This window comes from Panthera pardus, unplaced genomic scaffold (assembly GCF_024362965.1).
Source record: "Panthera pardus isolate Hobbes unplaced genomic scaffold, ASM2436296v1 HiC_scaffold_17, whole genome shotgun sequence".
Classification (NCBI taxonomy): Eukaryota; Metazoa; Chordata; class Mammalia; order Carnivora; family Felidae; genus Panthera; species Panthera pardus.
In genome coordinates, this window is record NW_026526732.1 from 9,202,529 (window position 1) to 9,227,996 (window position 25,468).

Sequence of the window (25,468 nt, forward strand, 5' to 3'; positions counted from 1 at the left end):
CCTCTGTCTCATTTCATGAAATGTGAAATATTTATCTGTTTAGTACAAAACACCTTAAACTTATAACACGTGGTTTTAGATAAGAACTTACAATGTGTGAGGTGGTACGTAGCTGTTCAAAACTCTGTCAGCAGATATGTGAGCAAAACCACCTGAAGACCAGTCTCTAGCGACTTGGTACCAGAGGGGTCCTAGACCGGTGATCCGTTAAGCCCCACCCACACCTGCTGAACCACAGGCTACTTTAAAAAAAACATCCTTTGGCGGGGTGCCTGGGTGGCTCAGTTAAGCTTCCGATTTTGGCTCAGGTCATGATCTCACAGTTTGTGGGTTCGAGCCCCCTGTCGGGCTCTGTCAGATTCTGTGTCTCCCTCTCTCTCTCTGCCCCTCCCCCACTCACATTCTGTCTCTCTCTCTCTCAAAAATAAATAAAAACATTAAAAAAAATTTTTAAAACCATCCTTTGGGGAGTCCTATGAACATAAATCTTGTGGAGGTCTGCTAGTCCCTTGTGAGTTAGAGTTGTCCTTCTGAGTACTCTCTATGCCTCGGTTTCCCCACTGGGAAACGAGGATTGCGATACCTAGCTCAGGGGGTATAGAAAATACTTGGCCACAGCAGGGACACAGAAAACAGTGGCTTTTATTACTTAACAAATGGGACTCATGTCAGCTGGCCAGATGGTTCCTGGCTGGGCATTCACAAGTGTCCCTACTTGCCAAGGAAGGCAAATCAGGCCCTCTCCTGGTTCAGGCTTAACAACGGGGTCCCTGGGATGCCCAGCGCTGACTGGGTATGGCCCAGCGCATCTGGACTGTTCTTCTAGCACGGAGCCTCCCACATCTAGCTCTCAGCGATGCCAGACGTCATCTCCACCTGTCGACCCCAAATCCCCAGAGTCACTTTCTAGCTCTGCCCCACATCACAACTCGTGATTTCTCAGCACCAAAGTGAAAATCCAAACAATTCCTCTGTACGATGTTTTTCCTAAGATGACTATTTTTTTTTTTTTTTCCATAAGAGAAGCTGCCTGGGGTTGCCAAGTGATTACAATAAAGGAGCACTTTGATGAAGATTGTAACTCAGCAGAGGAATACACAGGGTCCCCGGCCTAGAAGTCCCTCTCTGAGAGTCATAAAAATTCAATAGGACAAACCAGTTTTAGAGCTTGGGAGGCAGCCAGGTTCTTTTCCACCATTTTCTCAGAAATCATTAATCAAATGCCTTCTCAAGTCCAGCAGACTCTGCACTTTTCCTGTACAAAGGCTGCCATTTAGTTTCTACGGACCTGTCACTGATTGACAGAGGCCTGCAGAAACGTACAAGTGTCTGTTACTTATGTTTAACTGACTCAAGAGTTTCGAAGAACACTCTGCTGAACTCTGGCCCCATGTGCCCAGCCTGGGACGGGGGACTTAGCATGTGAATATTTGTCCAGCAAGTACCTTCAAGGTCTCTTGGAAGGTTGGGTCCACGGTGTTCCTTTGGACTGCAGTCTTGCGTTTTCCCTGGGAGGATCTGTCAGGCAGCAGGTAGGTCTTCACGTACCTGGTGGCCAAACGCAGACAGGACAGGGTGAAAGCTCAACCAGGGGGTGGGGGTGGGGGACAAAGGGATCAGGAGGAGGAGAATCACACATCAGCATATTCTGTACCCTGCTTCTCGGTGGATTTGAGGTTGACAGGGCTTGGTGGCCTCCCCTGACAGGGAACAATGATAGTGCTGGGTATACAGCTTCTGGTTTACACAGTCTTTGGCCATAATCCTCTGGAATGTTCCTGGGGGTGGGAAGCTCCCCTGCTTTCCTCACGCCCTACCCCTAGAATCTACATCGCTCATTCCTCGCCATTTGGTAACAATCCTGGAACCAGAGGCTGGGCTGCTGAGGCTACACGAGTGACAGATTCTCTAATCCGCCTGGGTGTGGAAGCCCCGTGCCAGCTCGTCCTCCCTCCACTGATTGCTTCCTCCAACCCGCCAAAAAAAAAAAAAAAAAGTGGAAATAGAAAGTACATGCCTCACACTTTACTTTTCCCTTGTGGGGCCTCTCCACCCGCATTCTGCCCATCCCCTGAAATCCTGTCTAGAAGGACCCCTCCCTCCAGGGAGGTCCCGAGATTGTCCTGGTATTGCTCTGGCAGTTTTGGTAACAGCAAGGACCCTTCCATCCCCAGGCGCGCTCCCCACAGGCTTGACTCTCCCGAAGCAAAAACAGACCAGTCACATCTTGCCGTACTGAACCTCTTATTAGCATATAACATCCTTTATCTTTTATGATCTTTGTTGCTTTAAAGTCTATTTTGTGTAGGGCACCTAGGTGGCTCAGTCGGTTGAGTGACCAACTTTGGCTCTGGTCACGAGCTCACTGTTCGTGGGTTGGAGCCCCACATTGGGCTCGCTGCTCGCTGCTATGGATCCTCTGTCCCCTTCTCTCTCTTTGCCCCTCCCCCGGCTCATGCTCTCTCAAAAATAAGTAAAAAAAATTTTTGAAAAAAAGTCTATTTTGTGTGATATTAGCACAGCCCCTCCTGTTCTCTTCTGGTTACTATTTACATGGAAGATCTTCTGTTTCTGTCTTTGGATCCGAGGGAGTCTCTTGTAGAGGGCACAGAGCTGTGAGACACTGAGGGTCCCTGGGAACTAGCCCCAAGCAAAAGATTGTGCACCTCGGGCACTTTCTGTCAGCTGCAATTGTTTTTGTTTTTTTGATGTTTATTTTTGAGATAGACAGAGTGTGAGCGGGAAGGGGCAGAGAGAGAGGGAGACACAGAATCCGAAGCAGGCTCCAGGCTCTGAGCTGTCAGCACAGAGCCCGATGTGGGGCTCGAACTCACGAACCATGAGGATCATGACCTGAGCTGAAGTCGGATGCTTAAACGGCTGAGCCACCCACGTTCCCCTGTCAGCTGCAATTGTTAAACTGCTTCCCTTGCAAAGTGGAGCCAGGATGTGGCCCCATGTACAAGCTGGACTTAAAGCAGAGGACCCCAGCTCCAAAAAGCACCAACAAGCAGCCTGAGTTGCCTTCCAACCAATCAGGATGAGGTTACTTTCTCTGTAGAAAGGGGCCTCCCCTGCTCCCCCCCTCCTCCTGTTTCGTGAGGCCAGCCTCTTCCCTGCACAAGGCCATCAGCCCAACCGCTCTGTTAGTGCCGTCTCTCTCTTCAGCTCGAGCTGCGGCCCCAATAAAGCCTTGCCTGTACTTTGATTGTGGGGTCCAGCCTTGTTTCTATTGTTGTCGGGCCCAAGAACCTGACCCTGGCAACCTTTGGCTCCTATGTTTTTATCCATTCTGACAATTTCTGTCTCTAAATCATCGACATTTGAAAGTAACTCTGATAAGGAGGGACTTCCTTCTGTCACTTGCCATTTGTTTCTATCTTCTAGCCTCAGTGTCCCTCACTACCTGCATTATTGTATTCATTCTTTGTATTTAGCTCAATTTTGTGGTGAAATGTTTAAATTCCATTCTCATTTCTTTTTGTAGATGTTCTTTTAATGTTTATTTTTGAGAGAGAAGGGGGGGTGGGGCAGAGAAAGAGGGGGGCAGAGGATCAGAAGCGGGCTCTGCGCTGTCAGCAGTAAGCCCTACCCGGGGCTCAAATCCACGAACCACGAGATCATGACCTGAGCCGAAGTCGATGCTCAAGGGACTGAGCCATCCAGGCGCCCCCCTCGGTTTCTTTATAGTGCCAGCCCCACCTCTGTGCATTGCCGAGGTCACAGAATCGCACCTTTCTACACTGCGTGACCAAAGTCACCAACTAATCATTCCTTTAAATGCATTCCACTCTTAGTTTAAAAACAGTGTGGAATTACAAACGAAAGTTACAGCAACAGTGAGAGATGAATAATTAAAAATATATATATTAGTCTCTTAAGTCTTGTGGAAAACAAACAGTGGAAGCACATGCCACGGTTAAATAATACTTGCTTTTATAATTGCCTGTGTATTTGCTTTTCCTGAGGTCTTTGTTTCTTTGTAGGTCTTTGAGTTACTGTCTGGTATCCTGCAGGGCCCCTTAGAGCATTTCTTGCAAGACAGAAATTTCTAGTGTTAACAAAGTCCCTTGGCTTTTGTTTATCCAAGAATGTCTTAGTATCTGCTTCAGAACAGAAACCTGAAGAACAGCTTTGCTGGCTATCGGGTTCTTGGTTGACAGCTTTTTTTTTTTTTTTTTCCTTTTAGTACTTTGAATATATTTCCTCACTGCCTTCTGGCCTCTATAGTAGCTGATGAAAAATCTGTGGGTAACTCCCCTGAGGACCTCCTTTGGATCCCAGTAACTGGAGGAGATACAGTAATGGCTGCCCACCTCTGTGTCTGTGCCTCTGTGATCAGAAGCGGCAACCTGCAGTCAGAGCACAGATCCTTGATGTTTGGAGGACAGATATCCCACGTGGACTCCTGTGAGAGATGTGTGAGCTGCTCCAGGAACACTGGCGTGGCTGTGGCTGCGAGTGAGGGATGGATAGCTGCTATCCTGCTAAGAACTGACATTGACTGAAATTGACCTCGATGTCCCATCCAAGGCTTCCCCTGGAAGTTGCCAGCCTTCACTAGACTCCAGAGTTCCAAAATAGTTACATCGGACAGATGGTACCAGAGCGATTGTTGTCTGCAAAGGGAGACCGATTCCTGGTGCCTCCCACCCTGCCACTGTCCCAGAATCCTCTCTGGGCTATTTTTCCTTGAAAAAGCATGGAGTTTTGTTCTAGCAGGCATTTCACTGATGGGCAAGTCAGTTTGCCCCTGGCAAGGTTTGATTTTGCTCAGCTGGGGTGAGTTACAGTAGCCCTTACTCCGGGGCTGGACAGGTCCTACTGCTGTGTCTCCCTGACTGCCCTGGGTGTTTAGCAGTCTCCACTCTGGCTGCTCAGAGCTCGCATCTTCCCCAGCACTGAGCCACACCCAGTGGCTCACCAGCAGCCACTCTGTGACAGACCTCATGAAATCTTGTCCTGTGTGTCAACAGCTGAGTATTTGGCCCAAACCTCAAGGGGGTCCCTATTGTGGATTTTTAGGTCTACTTGTCTGTGTACTTCATGTCTCACTTGCTTCCTATCTGTTGAGTGTTCATCATGTTCTAGACATTGTTATGAAGGCTCAGTACGGGCAAATTCAGGGAAACACCACAACAATCCTTTGAAGTAGGTGCTATTATTATTCCCATGTTACAGTGAGGGAACTGAGGTATCGAGAGGTTGAGTGGCTTGTCCAAGGTCAAACTGCATACATGGTGGACCGGGGTTCAATGCCCATCCTCTCAACCACCTCACTATAGTCCTTTTGAGAATTACAGCAGAGGCCCAGCATGCATGCACAGTCAAGGGCTGAGTAAATGTCTCTGACTGGACTGGAGTCTGAAAAACGGACAGGATTAGGGTTGCTACTTGTAGCAGTGGCATTGGGAAGGCAGTCCCAGAACAAACATGAGGAATGCCTCTGTTTGGAAAAGTCAGGGCGATAGCTTTGAAACCACGACTATTCCAGGTTTCCTAAGCATAAGGTATAAGTTGGGGGGTAACAGAAGACACCAGCAAGACAAGAAGGACCCTGTTTTGGAGAACCATGAGTGCAACAGTGATGTACTTCATCTGTGCTTCGTGTCTACCCTGAAAGTTTCAGAGCAGAGGAGAGTCTGGTTGGACCAACAATCTATCCCCCCCTCCCTAACTGGTTATCAAAAAACTGTGCTCAAAGTTTCCCATGAAGGCAAGAGAAAGACAAAGATGTGGTCCTTAACCTTAAACCATACACAGAAAATCAATTCCAGTTGTAATGTGAAGGGATCTAAGTATGAAAACATTCTAATAGATGAAAATAGAGAAGAAGAGATTTATAACCTTCAGTGTTTCTGCAGACTCAACAGGCAGACATTTTAAAGGAAAAGACTGATAAATTGGACATCAAATTCTCTGCATGGAAAGCTATCATAAACAATGTTAGAAAACAAGTAACAAGTAGAAGATATGCAAAATACACATAACCAATGAAGAATGGGTTTAAAAAAACTCCCACCCTCCTGTAAATAAATGACAAAAATGACAACCCAATAGAAAAATGGCAGAAGATAGGAATGGGAAGCTCACAGAAGGTGACCCCTAAGTGTCTAAGTTGCTCATCTTTCTTAGTAATCAGGGAAATGCACCCTAAAAATTAATGTGATATCCTTTCATAGCAATTGGGAAAAAAAACCCACCTTTTTTTAAAGAAAGAGAGCACCACAGGGGAGAGGGGCAAAGGGAGAGAGAGAATCTTAAACAGGCTCCAGGCTCAGCACAAAGCCCAATGCGTGGCTCGATCCCATGACCTTGGATTCATGACCTGAGCCGAAATCAAGAGTCAGACGCTCAACTGACTGAGCCACCCAGGTGCCCTGGAAAAAATCTTTAATCTGTTTCCAGATTGTGTGAGACAGGTTTTTGGTTTGGTTTTTACTGTATGGGAAGTCAAATTTCCCAAAAGCATGCATTGACATTCATCTTTTCCACACTGATTTCTAATAGCCCCTTGATCCTAGAAACTCCCAAATATAGCTTAGGTCTGCATCTGGACCTCTGATTCTGCTCAGTTGACCTACTTATCTATCATTGCATCAATAGCACATTGTTTGAATTAGTGCAGCCTTAAAATAATTCTTGTTATGGCTTTTTAGTTTAGTTTTTGTTTTTGTTTTTTACAATTGTCTTGGTTTATTTTCGACTTTTACTTTTCTATATAAACTTTAGACCCAATATGCCTATCATCTAATGTCAAAACTTAGAAAAAGAAACTTACGGATTGCACTTTTTCTTCTTTTCCTCTCCATAGGCAAGATTCTTACAGGCCTTGATGCATATTTCTAAAGAGCAGGTTTCGAAGCAATAACGAATGGCAAACTCTATTTCTCCAGTGACATTAGCATTGTCAAAATTTCCCATCTCTGTACAAGTGCTGTTAATGCTAAGTAGACTTGCCTGAAATCAAGAATGACAGATACAATAAATTAGTTCACAATTAATCCTTTTGTTGTTGTTGTTGGCAGTTCTGGCTTCAAGATCTCAAAAAAAAAAAAAAAAAAAAAAATCACACAAAACAAGCATCCTGACTCACAGTAAGTTAATAATACACCAGTTTGTACTTTGCCAAAATAAGTTGCCACACATTCTTTCCTAAGGAGATGAGAAATCCTCAGAAAGTCTGGTCTTGCCCAGCTTACACAATCTCATTCTTTAACACAAATCAATTGGGATGAAGTGGCTGATCTCCTCTGTAATTCTGCAAAGATAAGTCTCAGGAGAGCAGATAATACCCATGGCAGGAACAGCCACGTGGAGAGCCAGAGAGCAGGCCTGCCAAGCACCATGACTGGGAGTCCCACAGGGCTAGATTCAAAGGCTTGTTCTGCTAAGGGAGCGACATCCAAGTCTAAATGGAAAAATTAATACTAGTCTCCTTGGGTTACAGTAAGGAGTAAATGGAATGAAACGTGTGAAGTATGTAGTCAAGAACAAGAGTAATTGTGTTTCGATTTTTATGGGTACCTAAAATGAGAAGCAAAACTGCCACCATAAGTGAGGACGCTGTGAGCTTACATAACATAGACAGGTAGCGTGGGACGCCTGTGCCTAAAAGACAAACGAACTGCTGTATCACTGTTAAATTCACTGTTAAATTCAATATTTGCCCCATTCACATGCAAAATCTCAGTGCTGACTATGAAAATAGAGGGGGAAAAAAATGATTCCCACTTCTAATTCCCAACAAGTTCCTCCACACCGTCAAACATCCCAAAAAGAAACGAAGAAGAAAGTCCGGGGCTTTCTCGCCCGCTAGAGAGAGCGCCGAGCCGAACCAAACGAAACCAACAGCTCATCGGAGGACCCGAACCTGAGTTAACTAACGTCAAGAACACAACCAACTTCGCCGCACCCCGTCACCGGCTCTGGAGGGCAGCTGGGTGCTCAGCCGCCCACATCCACACCATTGTTGGAATGGAACACAATCTTGAAATCTCGTATCCAGACAGGCAGGGAGTGGGGAGACAGCATGAAGCAATGAGGCGCACAGCAGCGAAGAGAGACAGGTTGGGACGCTCGGCGGAAGGCGGGCTCCGCTGGTGAGCAGAACAGGGGTGTGGATCGCAGGTGCTAAAAAGTTCTGACAATTAAAATGGCATTCGTCCCGTGGCTCACTTTGGGCCACGTCAGACTAAGTTGTATTATAGCAACAGACAGAAAACTGAATTAAATCACAAGCAGCCTCCTGGCCATTGTAGAGTTACCAAGACAGCCAGGGAGAGGGGTCCACGCTACTAGAGAAGGGCAGTGTGGCCGTGAGCCTGACCTTCTGAGCGGTCGGTCTCCCTTTGAGGCATTTGTCCCTTTGCAAGCAGAGCAGGAAGACAGGGAAGTCAAGCAAAACACAGCAGCCACGGGGCTCAGGAGCCAAGCAAAGGGTTGAGAGACACACACCGGTGTCCAGGGCCCTGAAAGGCACACAGAACTTGAGCTGGGTTCACAGAGAAAGGGGAACCGCACCTAAGCGAGACACAGCGAGACGGACTCTAGATGCTTCTCTTCCCCTCAAGGGCTTTGCTGATTTGGAAGGTCTCACTGAGCAGCTGAGAAGCTTAAAAATGCTTTGAGAAGTTCATCTTACTGGAGAAGACCACCACAGAGGAGGGGCTTGGAGACCTCCAGACTTTCCGTGGGGACTCCCCCACCGGCTTCCTTCCCAGGAGGAAGAATCAACTCGAAATGGAGCAGTCCTCACAAAGACTGAAACCCAGCTTCAAACGAGCTGGACACCAGATGGATAAAGACTGTTGACCTTCACTCTGTGTGCTGGAAGCAAAAGTACATTCTCTCTGGAGGCGGGTCACACCCACTGAAAGCCACTGGAAGCTCCTAGCACGTGGGGCTCTGCACGTTCCTGCCCTCTGCCGTATCTCCAGCACCCAGCTGGGGCCTGGCTCACCAAAGGGTCCCCGGTAAATATTTATGGAGGGGATAGAGAAAGCACTTGGAGGACTTTGATTTAAAAGTGCTCTACGTAAATATTCTGGCACGATGGGGTAGGTGGTCTTGTGCCTGAAAAGAGCCATATGTAGAACTAAGTAAGACGACTCACTCGGTTGGTTGGGTAGTCGTCGTAATCTTGTAGAACTTCCTTAAGTCACTTCACTGCAGATGCCAGAGGAAAAATATTTTTAAATAAAACTACATGTCGGCACATAACAAACTTGCTGAAAATCAAAGACGAAGACAAAAATCGCTAAGACAGAGAATGAAAAGACATGCTATCTTTAATGGAAGAAACAGTAACGGGCAAGAGAGAAGGGGCCCCAAGATACTGCCGGGGTGGCTGGCTTCTTCCATTCGGGAGGGAAAGGAGAGTAGGTTGGGCACAGACACAGTGAGGTTAATTTTGGTATCAGGAGAATTAGGCAATTCTGAACAGATTCTTTTTTTTCTTTTTTTCATGTTTATTTTTGAGAGAGAGCATGGAGAGAGGGAGACAGGATCTGAAGTGGCTCCCCAATGACGGCAGAGAGCCCGATGCGGGGCTCGTACCCACGAACCACGAAATCCTGACCTGAGCTGAAATTGGACGCTCCGCCGACAGAGCCACCCAGACCCATCTCCCCACCCCCCCTTCTTTTTTTTTTTTTTTTTTTTTAAGTAAAAAGGGATATTTGCTCAAAATGAGGAAGTAAAGCAGGGTGGAATATCTGAAAGAGTCTTGAAAAAAACTGGAGAAGGCATGAAATGGTCTATCTGAGTCGGTAACTGAGCTACCCAGAGAAACACCTCGGGCCCAGGGGACAAAACAGGGCAGACCTGATCCCTGCACACTCACAGCAGCCGTGAGGCCCGCCCTGCTGTGTGTGCAGCTGTTCAGGAACAGGTCCGGAGAGGGCTGCCCCTGGCTCACCCAGCTCGGTGCCCAGAGTGATAACGCATCCAGGAAGCGTTAGAATGACTCCTCCTCCATTTCATAAGTACATTCACGGAGGTCAAAGCCGGCTGGGACGCACCCAAAGGTTGCCCAGGAAATCAGAGGTAGGACTGGAAGTGGACTGGGGGGCCTAACTCCTTGGGCCACCAGCTTCTGGTAGGATCTCTGAGCAAGTCAGCTGCTGTGCCTGCTTCAGGAGGAAACGTGCAGTCTCAGATCGTGAGAAGACAGCAGAGCACATCCTCTGGTCAACCACATCCCTGACATAATTTACGTCTTTGCCACTGTTGCCTCGGGAGGGCTTTCTGGTTCTCTTTCCCTTGCCAGCCAGAACGGGAGCTAAGAACAGCAGATGGAGTCCACCAAGAAGTCCGGGCCCAGAAGAGCAACTACGAGCTCAGCCTGACTTTTCCTGGAGCCATTAGTGCTGTTGGGCCTCGACAGGAAAGGAAATCTGAGCGAAAGCAAAGGAGAACTACTCCAGCCGGGCAGGGAACATTCAGTGGTTTTCTCTGAAGGGCACACGTTATCTACCGTGACCTCGAGCAAGGCTCCGTGCCCTCTTATTTTACCAAGTTAAGACGGGAGGGGTCAAGTGAAACCACAGCTACAGCTGACCCTTGAGCAACATGGGTTTGAACGAGGCAGATCTTTCCAGTAAGCACAGGACGGTACGACAGATGTGATTTCTCTTCCTTATGATTTTCCTAACGTTTACCTTTCTCTAGTTTACAGTACATTAAAAAATTTCTTTTTAATGTTTATTTTTGAGAAAGAGTGAGAGAGAGAGAGAACGAGCAGGGAAGGCCCAGAGAGAAAGGGAGACACAGAATCCGAAGCAGGCTCCAGGCTCTGAGCTGTCAGCACAGAGCCCGAGGCGGGGCTCAAATCCACGGACTGTGAGATCATGACCTGAGCCAAAGTCGGACGTTTTTGTTTTTGTTTTTTTTAACATTTATTTATTTTTGAGACAGAGGGAGACAGAGCATGAACAGGGGAGGGGCAGAGAGAGAGGGAGACACAGAATCTGAAACAGGCCCCAGGCTCTGAGCTGTCAGCACAGAGCCCGACGCGGGGCTCGAACTCACGGACCATGAGATCATGACCTGAGCCGAAGTCGGACGCTTAACCGACCAAGCCACCCAGGCGCCCCCGAAGTCGGACGTTTTAACTGACTGAGCCACCCAGGCGCCCTCTAGTTTACAGTAATTACACATATAACATCCAAAATAGGTGTCAATTGACCATTTGTGTTATCAGTAAGGCTTCTGGTCAACAGTGGGCTATTAAGTTTTGGGGGAGTTGAAAGTTATACACTAATTCTCGACTGCACAGGGGGTCAATGCCCCTAAGGTTCACATTGTTGAAGAGCCAACCGTATACTTTAGAAAGAAAAAGTCCTGATCACCGAGAACACGCTGAGAGCATTACTGCAGAGTGGTCCAAATGGTGGCAATGAAGCCTGACAGGCTTTCATTCAGCTCCTGGCCCTGACACTTAGTGGCTGTGTGATCTTGAACCATATTCGTAACCTCTCTAGTCTCCGTTTCCTCATGTGTAAAATGGGGATCTATTCCATAAGACTTGGATGAGGCTCAACTAGTCAATGCATCTAAAGAGACTTAGAGGGGCACTTGGTGGCTCAGTCAGTTAAACGTCTGACTGCGGCTCAGGTCATGATCTCGCGATTGTGGGTTCGAGCCCTGCGTCAGGCTCTGTGCTGACAGCTCAGATCCTGGAGCCTGCTTCGGATTCTATGTTTCCCTCTCTCTCTGCTCCTCCCCTGCTCACATTCTGTCTCTGTCGCTCTCTCTCAAAAGTAAACATTAAATATATATATATATATATATATATTAAAAAATAAATACATAAGGAGACTTAGAACCATCCCCACGCATAGTAAGTATAGAACATTCGTTACCATTTGGAAAATGCCAGACAATGTGGCTGCCCTTTGTAAGCAGGATAAATCATCTCCTTTTCTTTTCTCTTTTCTTCCTTCTTTATTGTAAAACTATATCAAAAAGTACATATAATTGATATAGTTAAATAATAATTATGAAATGAACATCCATGTACCCACCACTCAGCTGGAGTAAAACAACATAACCAGGACCTCAGACGTGCCCCGGGGCCCTGCCTTTGTCCAGTGCCTCTTTTCTGTCCCTGAGTAAATGCTGTTTCGAAGTCTCCTGTTAATCATCCTCGTTTCTCTTTATGGTTTTAGTACAGATGTATTAGATCCCCCCAAACAATATATTGGTTAGTTTTGCCTGAGCTTGGAATGTATATAATTAGAATCCTACTGGGTACCTATTCCTCTATAACTGACTTTCTCTTGATACTCTGCTTTTTAAATTCATCCATGTGGTCGTTGTGGTTTGAGTTCATTCACTATCGCTTCCAAACAGTATTCCACTGTCACGCCTGCCAATCACAACACCTTCTGGCAGGAAAAGTGTAAGCTGTTTGAAAACACTGATATAAATGCATTCCTTTTTAGCTTTTTTTAAACATAAGTATAAACAAAATTAAAAACCAGACAGGAACTCTGGTAGGATTTGTTTTCCTGTGGGAACGCTAAAATGTTAACGTATTTCTTCACTCCACCAAGTTCTACTTCTGATAACTGAACTTATTTTTTTAATTTTTAAAAAATATTTATTTATTTTTGAGAGAGAGAGAGAGAGACAGAATATGAGCAGGGGAGGAGCAGAGAGAGAGGGAGACACAGAATCCAAAAACAGGCTCCAGGCTCCGAGCTGTCAGCACAGAGCCCAGCGCAGGGCTCGAACCCATGAACCATGTGATCATGACCTGAGCCAAAATTAGACGCTTAATGGACTGAGCCACCCATGCACCCCTGAACTTATTTTTTTTTAACAACTTATTTTTTTTCTCCAAAAATATTACATGTTTATAGGAAAAATACAGAAAACACACATGAGCCCCCAAAAAAATTTTAAGAAAAAAGCATAACCCCATCATTCCAGGGTCAAATTTGGGTATAATCCTCCCACTTGGTTTGCAAAGTCTATAGTAGAATCATGTTGCTTTTATAAAGATGTGCTGCTATCATACTATTTTATAACCTTATATTTTCATTTGTCAGCATATATTTTCTATATTAATATTCTTCAACATTCTTTTTAATAGCTACAAAGTATTCCTCTGAATCAATATACCATAATTCATTTAACCATTGCCCTATTTTGAATATTTTGGTTGTTTCCAATTCTTCAAAATTAAAAGTTATAAACAAGGCTCCCTGGACATCCACGTACACACATTTTGGGCAACATTCATGATAATTTTTCAAGAATATTTCCTGTAACTGAATTGTTTGATTGAAGAGAACAGGCATTTTCAAGGCTTTTGATACACATAGGTAAATGCCCTCCCGCAGACCCCAGGAGTTTATAAAGATGCCTGCAGCTAGCTCCATACCCCTGCCAACATGGACCTGTATCACTTCTAAAATTTGCTGAAATGACCCGAAAGCAGAGCTTGCTTTCATTTTGCACTGATTTAACTACCTGGGAGGTTGAGTGTTTCCCCCTATTTACTGCCCCTTTGGCTTTCTCCTTTTGTAGTAAGTAGAGATTTGGTAAGCTTTATCCAAACTTCCTGGCTCTTAGCCTCAAGGTCTGTCGGAAGAACAGGCAACATCTCTGGGCAAGAAGCAATAATCAGTATTTGCTTTGTGGGAGTTTCGTTTCCTCAAACACTGCTTCAGCCTAAAGGAACAGGTTTAATCACATAATTCAACTCCACGAGGAGAACCTGAAGGGCACACATCCGAGCCCACTAGAAGAAAGGACGAAGGGGAGCCCAGTTGAATTTGCAGTGTAGTTTGAAGGACAGAGAGAGACAAACACACTCACCCGCGTCTCCTTGCCACAGCATCATTTCCCAGCAGTCCGAGAGGTTTTCTAGGTGCGGGTCGGCCCCAGGCCAGTGCAGCTGAACCAGGGACTGAGGGCAGGAAACCCACTCCATCGGAGAGCCCAACGGAACCCCAGGGCTTTGACTCGCGCGGCTCTGGGTGTTGAGTCAGGGCTCAGCGGTTACCGTCTGACCTCAGTGAGCCGCCTTAACCTCTGGGAACCTGTCTTCCCATTTGTGAAATGGGACAATAGCATCCACCTGACCAGATGGTTGTGGGAACGACTGCCAGAGGAGACACCTGGCTCGGTCGTTAGCACACAGTAGGCTTTCAGGAAACCAGAGCTCCGGGTAGGAGTAACACGGTCATTCCGCACGTGTTTACCGAGTGCTGCTTCAGGGTCAGGCACTGCTTGGGCACGTGGGACTTACAGGAGACAACAAACAACAGATAAACCAATTACACAGCTATAGAAGGTGATAAGAATATGGGTAACAGAGAGAAGGTAAGGGCGATGGAGGGCAGGACAGGGCAGGGGGTAGACCCCGCCTACAATGTGACCTTGGAGCAAAGATTTAAAGGAAGGGAGTGAATGGGTGTGGTGCCACATGGGAGAGGGCAGAAATGCCCCCAGGGCAGGCTTGCGTCTTGCGTGTTCAACGACCAGTGCGGCTGTGTGGAACGAGCAAGGGGGCAGGTGGGGCGTGTGTGGGAAGTCGTGTGGGGCCTCGTGGACCACATGGGGTGGATCCTAGCTCATGTCCGTGCCTATGTGTTAGTTTCTGGGCACCCAAAGACATGATTCTGGCCCCTGGAGGAGCTTAGAGTTTAGTCTGTGGGACCCTGGGCAGTTCTGGGGAAGCTGCCCCTTGGACTCTACCAGAAGCCTAGCGTCACCCTCAGGACCAGCCTTTTTAAAAAAGCTCAAGCTAGCTGGCATCCTTCCATCGGCTGGAGTAGGGGCAAACCTTGCAGAGAATCTTGGAAAAGCTCTTCCTGTCTCAGACCCACCGCAGGGTTGAACCCAATGAGAGAATGTTCTGGAACCATCCTCGCCTATCTCACCCTCAGAGAAGCGTTTCCTCTGCTCTTCCACCTCGCTGAACTGTTCTCCAGCACCTACAACACCCAGCTGTGAAGAAAGGGGCTAACCCACCCTCAAGCATAGCTTTCTGAGGCCTCCTGGCCCGGCCAGCCGAGGCTCTCACCACCTCAGTCTCTGGAACGAAAAGGCACCAAGAAGCAGAGGGCCAGGGCGCAGGGTCGTTTCTTCCCCGGGGGCAGGTGTTTACACCCCCGCTGGGACTCGGAGGCTCCCGGGAAGAACTTGTGTGAACCGAGTTTGCTTTTCACTCCCGGTCCTTGACCAGTGTGGGTGTGCAGACCTGTCTGAGAACTGATGGAAACACGAACCTTCTTCCCAGGAAGCGCACAGAGGCACATGACGCCACATTTGGGTAATTCCACGTTAGATCATCCCAGGTGCCACTGAACGCACAATCACGGTACCCAGACCGGTGCTGTTCCACAGAACTAGAATGTGAGCTGAATCTGTCATTTAAAATTCTCCAGGGGCACCTGGGTGGCTCATTCAGTTAAGTGTCTGACCCTTGATCTCAGCTCAGGTCATCCTCTCATAGTTTGTGGGATCGAGCCCTGCGTCGGGCTCTGTGCCCACACCCTGTTTGGGATTCTCTCTCTCTCTCTCTCTCTCTCTGTGCCCCTCCCCTGCCTGTTTGTGTGTGTGCTTTCTCTCTCTCAAAATAAATAAACTTAAAAAATATTTAAAATTCCCCAGTGGCCGATTTTTTAAAAACAGGTGAGATTAATTTTAATAATACAGGCATCCCTGGTTTTATTGCATTTCACAGATGTTGTGTGTTTTGCAAACTGAGGGTCTGTTTCCAGCCAATCTATCACTGCCGTTCTAACCACGGCGTTTGCTCACTTCGTGCCTGTGTCACATTTTGGTAATTTTCACGATCTTTCGAACGGTTTCATTATTACTATATTTGTTATGGAGATCTGTGATCAATGATTACAACTCAAAACTCAAAGGATGATGGGTAGCATTTTTCAGCAATAAGGTATTTTTTAATTAAGGCACGTACATCGTTTTTTTTAGACATAATGTCATTGCACACTGAAACCAACTAGGGTGTAGGGTGAACATAACTTTTATATGCACTGGAAACAAACATTCATTTGACTTTATTATGATCTTCACCTTACTGAGGTGGCCTGGAAGTGACAGTATCTAGGAGGTATGCCTGTACATTTCATTAATGTCATATATCCAAAATACTATCATTTCAACATATGTCAATATAAAAATTATTGACACCTTTTATATTTTTTCCTACATAAGTCTTTAAAACCCAGTGTGTGTTTTATTTATTTAGATGTAATTGACAAAAAACATTATAATCAGCTCCTGGGCAGTGTGTATTTTATATACTCATTTCGGACTAGCCATAATTCAAGTGCTCGACAGTCACATGTGACTAATGGCTACTGTAGTGGACAGCATGGCCCTTGACTGTTAAGAAATCCTTAACAAATGACATACTTTACTCAGGTTTGAAACTGCTAGAGCTCAAGCAGTGTTTCTCAAACTTCATGGTGCATATGAATCACCTGGGGCTCTTGTTAAATTGCAGATTCTGACCCAGTAGGTCTGGGATGGGGCCAGAGACTCTGATTTCTGGAAGGTCCCAGGTGATGCCAGGGCTGCTGGCCCCACATTTTGAGTAGTGAGGGTATACAGCAGTGGTTCCGAAAGAGGCAGGACCACTCAGTGAAGGGCTGGTTTGGGAGCTGCCAGCATTTAGCAGATTGAGTCTAGGATGTTACCTATTCAGCACACGGGTCTGGCCTGCTTTTGCCATGACTTTGTAATGTTCTACCAGATATTCATGTAGATAGGATGGGGGTAAGTTAATTGTTTTCTAAAGTGAATATCATTTTCCATAAAAACACAACCACCCCAATGCACAGAGAGGTTAAGGGACTTGCTCTGGGTCACACTATAGGAGCTAGAATGTGAACCAAGAAGGTGGTTTCTAGGAGCTGAGTTCTTTTTATTTTTTTAAGTTTATTTATTTTGAGAGAGAGAGAGAGTGCGCAAGCAAGCATGAGCAGGGATGGGGCAGAGAGAGAGAATCCCAAGCAGGTTCTGCACCATCAGTGTGGAGCCCAACGTAGGGCTCGAACCCCTAAGACGTGAGATTATGACCCGAGTCAAAATCAAGAGTCGGATCCTCAACTGACTGAGCCACCCAGATGGCCCTGGAAGCTGAGTTCATAACCACTATAATACAGCATGGAATGAGTGCATTTTGATTCTCAAGACAATCCAGTGAAATAAAAAGAACAGGCTTGATACCCATTTCTTGATGAGGACACAGAAGTTTGGAGAGTTTCTGCCATTGTCTAAGATTATTATTATTTTTTACTTTTTTTTAACGTTTATTCATTATTGAGAGACAGAGACAGAGTATAAGCATGGGAGGGGCACAGAGAGGAGACGCAGAATCGGAAGCAGGCTCCAGGCTCCGAGCTGTCAGCACAGAGCCCGACATGGGGCTCGAACTCACAAACCGCAAGATCATGACCTGAGCCAAAGTCGGACACCCAACTGAATGAGCCACCCAGGCGCCCGTCTAAGATTATTTAATAAGGTAAAGAGCTATCACAGTGATCAAGGCCTCGTGACCTGTCACCCAAGGCTCTGTCACACCACATATCACAATTTGAGGCTAATGTAAGCATTCCGTCAGTGTTTTTGAAGCCACAAAGGAATGAATAAAAGGCTTGCCTAGCAACAGAGCCAACCTTTAAAACATCTTGAAAAAGAAAAGCACAGTTGAAGGACTTAGGAAACTTGACTTCATGACTTCCTGCAGTAATCAGGACGGTGTGGTCTGGGCTAGAGCACAGAGATGAGAGGAACAGAGTGAAGAGTCCCAAAAAAGACCCACTCCTGCACGGTTACTTGATTTTCAACAAAGATACCAAAGTCAATGGGGAAATGAGAGTCGTTTTGTGAACAAAGGGTGCCGGAATAACTGGGTGTCCACGTGGAAAGAATGAACCTCAACCGATACTATTCACAAACAGTAATGATCAGGGGCACAGACCTACACAAAACAATGAAATTTTTCTAAAGTTTCTAGAAGAGAACAAGAGAATGTCTTCATGACTTGTGGGTAGACAAGACACAGAAATAATTGTAAGAGAAATATTTGATACGTTGACCTCATTGAAAGTAAAAACTGCTCATCCAAATATGCCGTTATTTATTATTCATTGCTATCTGTATGAAAGAAAAACCATCAAAGTATATAGCCCGTTTCCCCAGCTCCCAGTCTGAGTAAAATATTACCTCCAAGTTCTGTTGTCACGTTCCAGTTTATGCCACAAGACAACACTTCCCTCCTACCCCCGCCTACCAACCCCGTCCGACATCATGGCGACAGCCACACATCAGGTGTCCAGAGTGTTAGATGAGACTCACGTGTCTCAAGCCTCCTGAGAACAAAGTGCTGGGCGTTGGCCTGGATGAGACGTCCTCGTGCTTCGAAACAGGGTTAGTAAGGTGTTTGGGACTCTCTTGGTTGAGAGGTTTCAGAATATCTGGTGTGCTTGGCTTCTGGAAAAGGAAACACGGAATTAACAACAGAGTCTGTATCCTAGTGTGATTTTGTTCAAAGGTGGTGACTTCAACGAGCAGAGCCTGCATCTCTGACCTGACGGCACTCATATGCAAACTTCTGGGTGCTGAGTAAGAGAGCACGCTTCCGTTTGAATAAATGCATACACACACACCCGCAGGGCCCCGGGCAGGCATCAGCAAGCACTGGGATATTCATGAACGGTGGTGGGTGGGTCACTTATGGATTAGTAAGTCTTAAAGAAAAATCAAGTCCACATGTTGGCCTTAATAGCGATCCCTGCATTTAATCACATGAAATACGATATTTAGCCTATCAGAGTTTTAGTTGTAATGTGCTCATTAAAAAAAAGGGGAAAATTAAAATATGTCTCTAAGTTTTATAAAATAGTCAGTACCCCTTTTATCATGTATAGAGCTGTGCTTTCCAATGTGCTAGTCGCTAGCTACATGTGGCTATAGAAGTTTAAATTCTCATTGGTTAAAAGCAACTAAAATTAAAAAAATTTAACTCCTCAGTTGCACGAGACACATTTCGGGTGCCCAGCAGCCACATGTGGCCGTGATTAGAAGCTTCTATTGGACAGGGCTAGCACAGAGCCAAAAACACAATGCCCAAGGTAGGAAACCTCTTCCTGGCTGAAAGTACAAAGTTTATGAATCCAGACTTTACATTTTGATGCTGGAAGTGGAACTTGGAAATATAACAAATGTAACATTTGCATCATAGCTGTAATTCTCAGGAACGAAAGACTGAGAATATTAGAGAATAAGTGGAGGAAATGATTAGTTCCCAATTACTGTTCATGCTCTCGATCCCCAGAACGCCAGCTCAGCTCCATCAGACATTTGTTAAGCGATCCTATCTTTGACCCACTGCTCTAAGTCCTGGGGCAGAAAGAGGGGGGCAGAGGAGAAGGGAGGGGGGAGAAGAAGCATCATCCGCTCTCCAGGGGCTCACCTTGCTGGTAGGAAATAGACCCACCACTGAAATGGAGGCACAAGCCAAGTCCATGGGAAAGAGGGGGTGGAGAGCTTATGCAGAAGGGGGTGTCAGGATGATCTTTAGCGGAAGTAGGACCTGAGTGGGAGGTTCAAGGCTGGCTGTGGAGAGACTCAAAGGAGGGGCATCGTGAGTGGTGGGCCTATGCTGATGGTCAAGTATCAAGCATGTTCCTAGACTTGCTGATGACCCACGCAACCAAAGAGACTCAAGAGGCCAGATTCCTGCTGTGTCAGGCTTTCCAGAGAACAGGTAGCTTGGTGGAGGAGGGTCACCAAAGAGCCGGCCCAGGGGAAGAGACAGCCAGAAGAATCGCAGATCCAAGGGGAGGATTTCGGGCATGAAGGATGTTCAAAAAGGAGAAGAGTATGAGAAAAGGCTCACCTGAAATTAAAGAAATGGAGATTTTTTAAACTGGCCTATCAAATTAGCAAATATTAAAATAGAAAGTATAACATTTGGGGGCACCCGGGTGGCTCAGTCGGTTAAGCTGCCGACTTCAGCCCAGGTCATGATCTTGTGATTCATGGGTTCGAGCCCTGCGTTGGGCTCTGTGCTGACAGCTCAGAGCCTGGAGCCTGCTTCAGATTCTGTGTCTCCTTCTCTCTCTCTGTCCGCCCCCCTCTCTCTCAAAAATAAATACACATTCAAAAATATTTTTTTAAAAAAGTATAACATTTGGTGCCAGCAGGTGTGCTGAAAAGCAGGCTACTCCCCCTCTGGTGGTCGTAAACTGAGTCAACCTCAGAGGAGGGCAATCTCGCAGCATGAATTAAAAGTCCTACGGGCGCCCGGGTGGCTCCCGTCATGATCTCACAGTTCATGAGTTCGAGCCCCGCATCGGGCTACACACTGACACTGGGGAACCTGCTTGGGATTCTCTCTCTCCCCCTCTCTCTCTGCCCCTCCCCCGCTCATGCTCTCTCTCCAAATAAATAATCACTTTTAAAAAGCCCTAAAAAATAGCTGTAAAACAATGACAATATGTATGTATTGACAGGGAAGAAATTAAAATATAAAGTTAGAGATTCTCGAGAAAGCAAGTAACAGAAGTGGGTGTGCAGCATGGCATCGTGTTTGCAAAGTGAGTGTACCTGTGTGCTCCAAGTGACTGGGCCGGCTCAGCGCTTGCTTGATTTTTCTCCTCTCCTGCCTCCTCCCCCTCCTCCTCCTCGTCTGTGTTTTCTAAACTTTCATCAGTGTGTAGGCCTAGGTTTTATTATACATACAAGCAATAAAGCCATTTTTGTAATTAAAGAAAAGAGTGGAATTCTGGTCAACTGTGTCAAAGGTGACAAAGTCATTGATGAGGGTGATGCTCAAATGGGCCAGCAGGCTTTTCAATCAGGGGTGCCTGGCGGCGCCGCAGGGAGCAGTGTCGCACTGGCACAGGGAACCGACTGCACGGAAGGTAGGAGTGAACAGGAGGGAGGGTGATGGGGGGCAAGGGCAGAGGACGTTTTTGTGGACTTGGGCTGAGATGAAGAAGTGGAAGAGCAGCTTGAAGGGGATCCTTCAGAAGATGCTGTTTTTCTTTTTTAAGGGGGGGTGGTGGATCAGGGCTAACTTGCAGGTTGAGGAGAAACAGAAGCGGGGGAAGCGGTGAGCTGATGGAGCAGGTCCCAGAAGAGAGCGAGGAGAATGAACCCAGCCCCCAGGGGAGGGCTCCATCTCGGGAAGGAACGTCCATTCCTGAGGCAGGAGGAAAGGCGGCTAAAGATCCAGAGAAACTGAGCGGGAGGAAGTAGTCAGAGGGCTCTCCTACGGCAAGGCCTCTACCTTCTGACTGTGTCCGGGGCGGGGCGGGGGGGCCTTGGAGGAGGTGGAAGATTCCATTTGGAACGGCCTGTAAGGCAGCAGTCGGAATGGGACAGAAAGAATAAAATGGGCTAAATATTAATATACAGCTTTGTAACACGTAGGCGTTCAATATATAACCACCTAATCCAGTTTTAAGGCAACATAGTTTTTAAATCATAAAAAAAACAAAAAGTCGATGACAGGGGCGCCTGGGTGGCTCAGTCAGTTAAGTGTCCGACTCTTGATTTAGTCTCAGGTCATGATCTCACGGTTTGTGGGACTGAGCCCCACATCCAGCTCCACGCCTAGAGTATGGAGCCTGCTTGGGATTCTCTCTCTCTGTCTGTCTCTCTGCCCCTTCCCCCTTCCCTCTCACACAATAAATAAACATTTTTTTTAAACTGATGACAGAAGTTTCCGAAAAGGGACAAAGAACTATCTTTATAAGAGCGATCATGTGGCATGTCAAATTCATAGCCAGGAAAAAAAATTCATAGCCAGGGAAGACTGTTTCCAAATATGTTAGGATTCCGAAAAAACGTTAATGAAACATAAGTGCCAATATAAATATTTTGAAATCATTAGAAAAGCTGACACTGTTCTGAAGAACATCCCTATTTCGACTAAGGAATCCACATGAACTTTGGCGTTCACCTCTTCCCTGGTAAATTCTGAAGGATCTAAATGACTCTGTCAGACTCAGTGCCCTGTGAAAGGGCATCGAGATTCAGATGGAAGCCTATCGAGGACATTGAGAAAGGCATTTATTTCCCCTGTGATTTTTAATGTATTTCAGTAGCTATCTAGTTTGGGTCAGATTACAGAGAAAAATGATCGCCCTGAATGAGGTCTACTCTGTACAGAGTTATTAAGTTTCATATTATACGCTGAAAGATCAATAAACATTAGGCTCGATTTGATCAAATTATGGACTCCCTGGAACCATACAATTCATGCGTGTGGGACTGTTTGTTTTAGCTGATCTTAAATGTGAAAAGGGAGAGCACCTGTTGCCACCAAGCCTGCATTCGAGGGTCTCAGACAATCACCGGGGCTGGGCTCGGCCAACAATCGTGCTCTGAGCAACATCCTGTCCCGGCCGAGAGGTAGGCCGCCTCTCCTGGGACCATCAAGGGGGTCAACAGCCCTCAAGTCTAAGACCAAGTGTTTTCATCCTTGAACTCAATGCCATTGCCTCCCTTTTCTCTGGCTGCTCAGCCTTTACGTGTGGCCAGCAGGTGGGGGAAAGAAGGATGCAGAAACGCCATGCCCTGGGGGCAGATGGTTTCTTCAGATTTCACAGGACGTGGGAAAACTTCACATAAAGGGGCACCGAATGAAAGGAAGGGTTTCTTCCCCGCCTCCGTCCTTGTCCCACTCCTCGGAGACAGCCCCTCCCAACAGCTTCTCGTGTTTCCTTCCTGGTTAACAGGGTCTTTACGGCCAATATAGATCAGCCACACATTAATACGATGCACAATAAAATCCCACGGGGATGCACAGGAAGTTTCAAAGGACAGGGGAGAGAGTTCACCTCTTAAAGAATCCTGGCCCACATGGGTAAATGAGGGTCTTTACGGGAGCATTTCCAGAACATGCGGTGCATGCTTAATGGTCAGAGAAGTGACATAGAAGCCATCCTGAGCCGTTTTCTCAGTTATCATCTCAGAGTCACCACGCGGTCCTAAGAAAGTTATCTCCTATTTCTGTGCCTCAGTCTAGCCACCTGCAAAGTGGGCACTGACACCCCCTGCCTCCAAAGGGCACCGCGTGGTGTGCTTAAGGTTGGCAGAATGCTCCGAGGTGTTCCGATGGAAATGTGAGTGTAAGTTTTATGAGCTCACCAACGAGGGCATGTGTAATTGCAGTCTGACAAACGTCCTATTTAAAGATGTACTCTTTATATGTCAACCCTGTGATTATTTAGCATTTATAGATCATGCCATGATTGCTGAGTACTTTATAAACATTTGGCTACATTGATCCAAAACAGCCATATCCTCAAGGAAGGTGGGGAGACAGAATGCCTGCAAAAAGTAGAAAGCGTGTTGCTTCAAGAGCATGGCAGTCAACGGGATGCAAGTGGCAGAGCGTCTAGGTGGCGGGGGCTGTCTCGCCATGGCCTCCCCTGCTCCTCCTCGCTTCGACCCTCAAGCTCCCTTGTCCCATCAGACAACCCTGCAATTACCCAGCAGGCTCGTTCCCCATGCACATGCAGTAGGGGAGGCCAGAAACTAAGCCTGGGAAACCTGGGATGCCCTATCACATGGCACAGGCATCGGAAGCAGAAACATGCCGTCCACAAACCCTGTTGGCATTTTTTCCCGCAGGCGTCACAGGTGTGGTGTCTGGGACAGACTCTGCCTCGCCCTGACACTTCCGACCACATTACCCCCTTGGTCGTCTCTTTCCTCTTTGTCCCTCATCTTTCATAGGGACAGTGATAGCCCAGACCTCACAGGGTTGTCGTAAGGATTTAGTATCTATAAGGGCTTTACACGAAGAACAGTGCCTGGTAACCTTAGTGAGTGTTAGCATCCGAGGGGCTCCATCCCAAGGATTTGGGCCCTCATTTGTCCTCCTTATGTGGGGCATATAATGAGGAAGTTCCAAGTTTAGGATTCAGAACCTACAAACCTGGACTCTACTCCCAGCTCCACATTGTATTAGTTATGTGACATTAGGCAGGTTGGTTACCCTCTCGCTGAAACTCAGATCCTGGATCTTCATCATGGGAGTGACAATATCCACCTCAGTATTTCTGCAAGAACTAAACGTGGCTAGTACGTAATAACCACCACCGTGCCTGGAACATAGTGGTTCCTAAATGCACGTGAACCTCTCCTCCGTCTGTTGACTCAGGGATGGTGTCTGGAACAGTGTTTGTGTAGACCCTGGGGAGCCAACAGGAACGAACGCCTGTTGGCCCTTTGGCGTCTCAAAGGCCTTCCAAATGCATCTCACACACTCTAGACGCCTCCTCCTAAATCTAGCGAGGTCCCAGGGGCCAGGAGCCGCAACCTGCTCACCCAAGAGCTCCTCAGAAACTCACTGGAGATGCCACATCTCACACCTGCCCCAGATCTACTGAGTCAGACTTTGGATGTCAACAACATTCCCAAGTGACTCACACACACACACACACTGAGAACAGCTGCTCCAGAATTCAGCCTCCAAGCCAAGACCGCCCACTGCTTTCGGGTTATGTAACCGCGGGCACTGACATCATTCTCTAAGCCTCAGTTTCCCTAAATGGACAACAGGGCCAAATGCAATACATAGTTCACGAGGTAGTGTGAGGATAGAATGAGATGGCCCGGGTAAAGCCCTGAGTGGAGTCTGGCACATAATTAGGAAGACCGGCAATTTAGATAGTATACGTAGATGGCTCAGGTAGCAATTTAGATACTATATTATCTCGGGGATCTTTATAAGCAGCCTGTGCCTTTGGGCGGAACAGGTATCATAACCTTCATTTTCACCAAGGGCATAGTGACGTTCCGGGAGTTGACGTGACGTGCCCAAGGCAGAGGGTCATGGATGGAGGCAGAATTTGAAACCTCGAGAGTGGGTGTCTGGAAGTTCCAGCAGGAGGGTGGGGCTAACCTCATCTCCTTGCCTAAAGGAATCTGTCTGGGGACATTTCGAGCAGAGCCCACAGTGGCAGAGAAGGGACACCTGTCCTATCCAGGCACCCAGCGCAGTCCTGTTGACCAGGTGATGGCATCTGCCCTAGCCAGGTCACCTCCGCTGGACTAGAACCTAGGTGTCCTGATTGTAAAGTCATTTTCTCTCCTGTCCCAGTGCATCTGCTTCAGACTTGGTTAATCCTGGTGGAAAGCCAGAGTAATTATTTCCTTAAAAGCCTTTATTAGGTGAGCTCTCTCTCTTGTGATTTAGATACCGGGAGGGAGCCTCCCTGGTGATTGCCCTCAGTCAGGCGGCACGTAGGTTTTTAGTGGGTTTCTATCAGACTCGAACTGGAGGTTGTTGGAAATAAGAAGGCCTCTTGACCCTCCATGAGGTATTCGGACCCCAGGAGTAACGTGGCACATCTCAGCCCTGCAGGTGGCCACTCTGCCTTTGGTGTGGCCTTGAGACCAGCAAGGCATTCCCGTGGACACCTGGGACCCCAGGGGCTCAGAATTAGGCTGAAGCTTTTCC

General features: G+C 46.9%; 1 protein-coding gene and 1 long non-coding RNA gene across 6 annotated transcripts in view; one reads left to right on the top strand and one right to left on the bottom strand.

The window, feature by feature from the left end:
* Positions 1–25,468, bottom strand: part of SYTL3 (synaptotagmin like 3) — an 81,334-nt gene that overhangs the window by 8,448 nt on the left and 47,418 nt on the right. For 4 of the 5 annotated variants that reach the window (XM_019412690.2, XM_019412689.2, XM_019412688.2 and 1 more), the window contains 3 exons: positions 18,346–18,480; positions 6,782–6,960; positions 1,446–1,548 (listed from right to left, as the gene is read on the bottom strand). In XM_019412690.2, the coding sequence (XP_019268235.2) occupies positions 1,446–1,548; positions 6,782–6,960; positions 18,346–18,480 (417 nt within the window). The remainder of the gene's footprint in view (positions 1–1,445; positions 1,549–6,781; positions 6,961–18,345; positions 18,481–25,468) is intronic. The other variant, XM_053904310.1, reaches the window with a different exon arrangement.
* The window catches only part of LOC128777619 (uncharacterized), a 31,340-nt gene continuing 7,293 nt past the window's right edge, over positions 1,422–25,468 (top strand). Inside the window, exon 1 of the long non-coding RNA XR_008422830.1 lies at positions 1,422–1,532. This is a non-coding gene — a long non-coding RNA (uncharacterized LOC128777619). The remainder of the gene's footprint in view (positions 1,533–25,468) is intronic.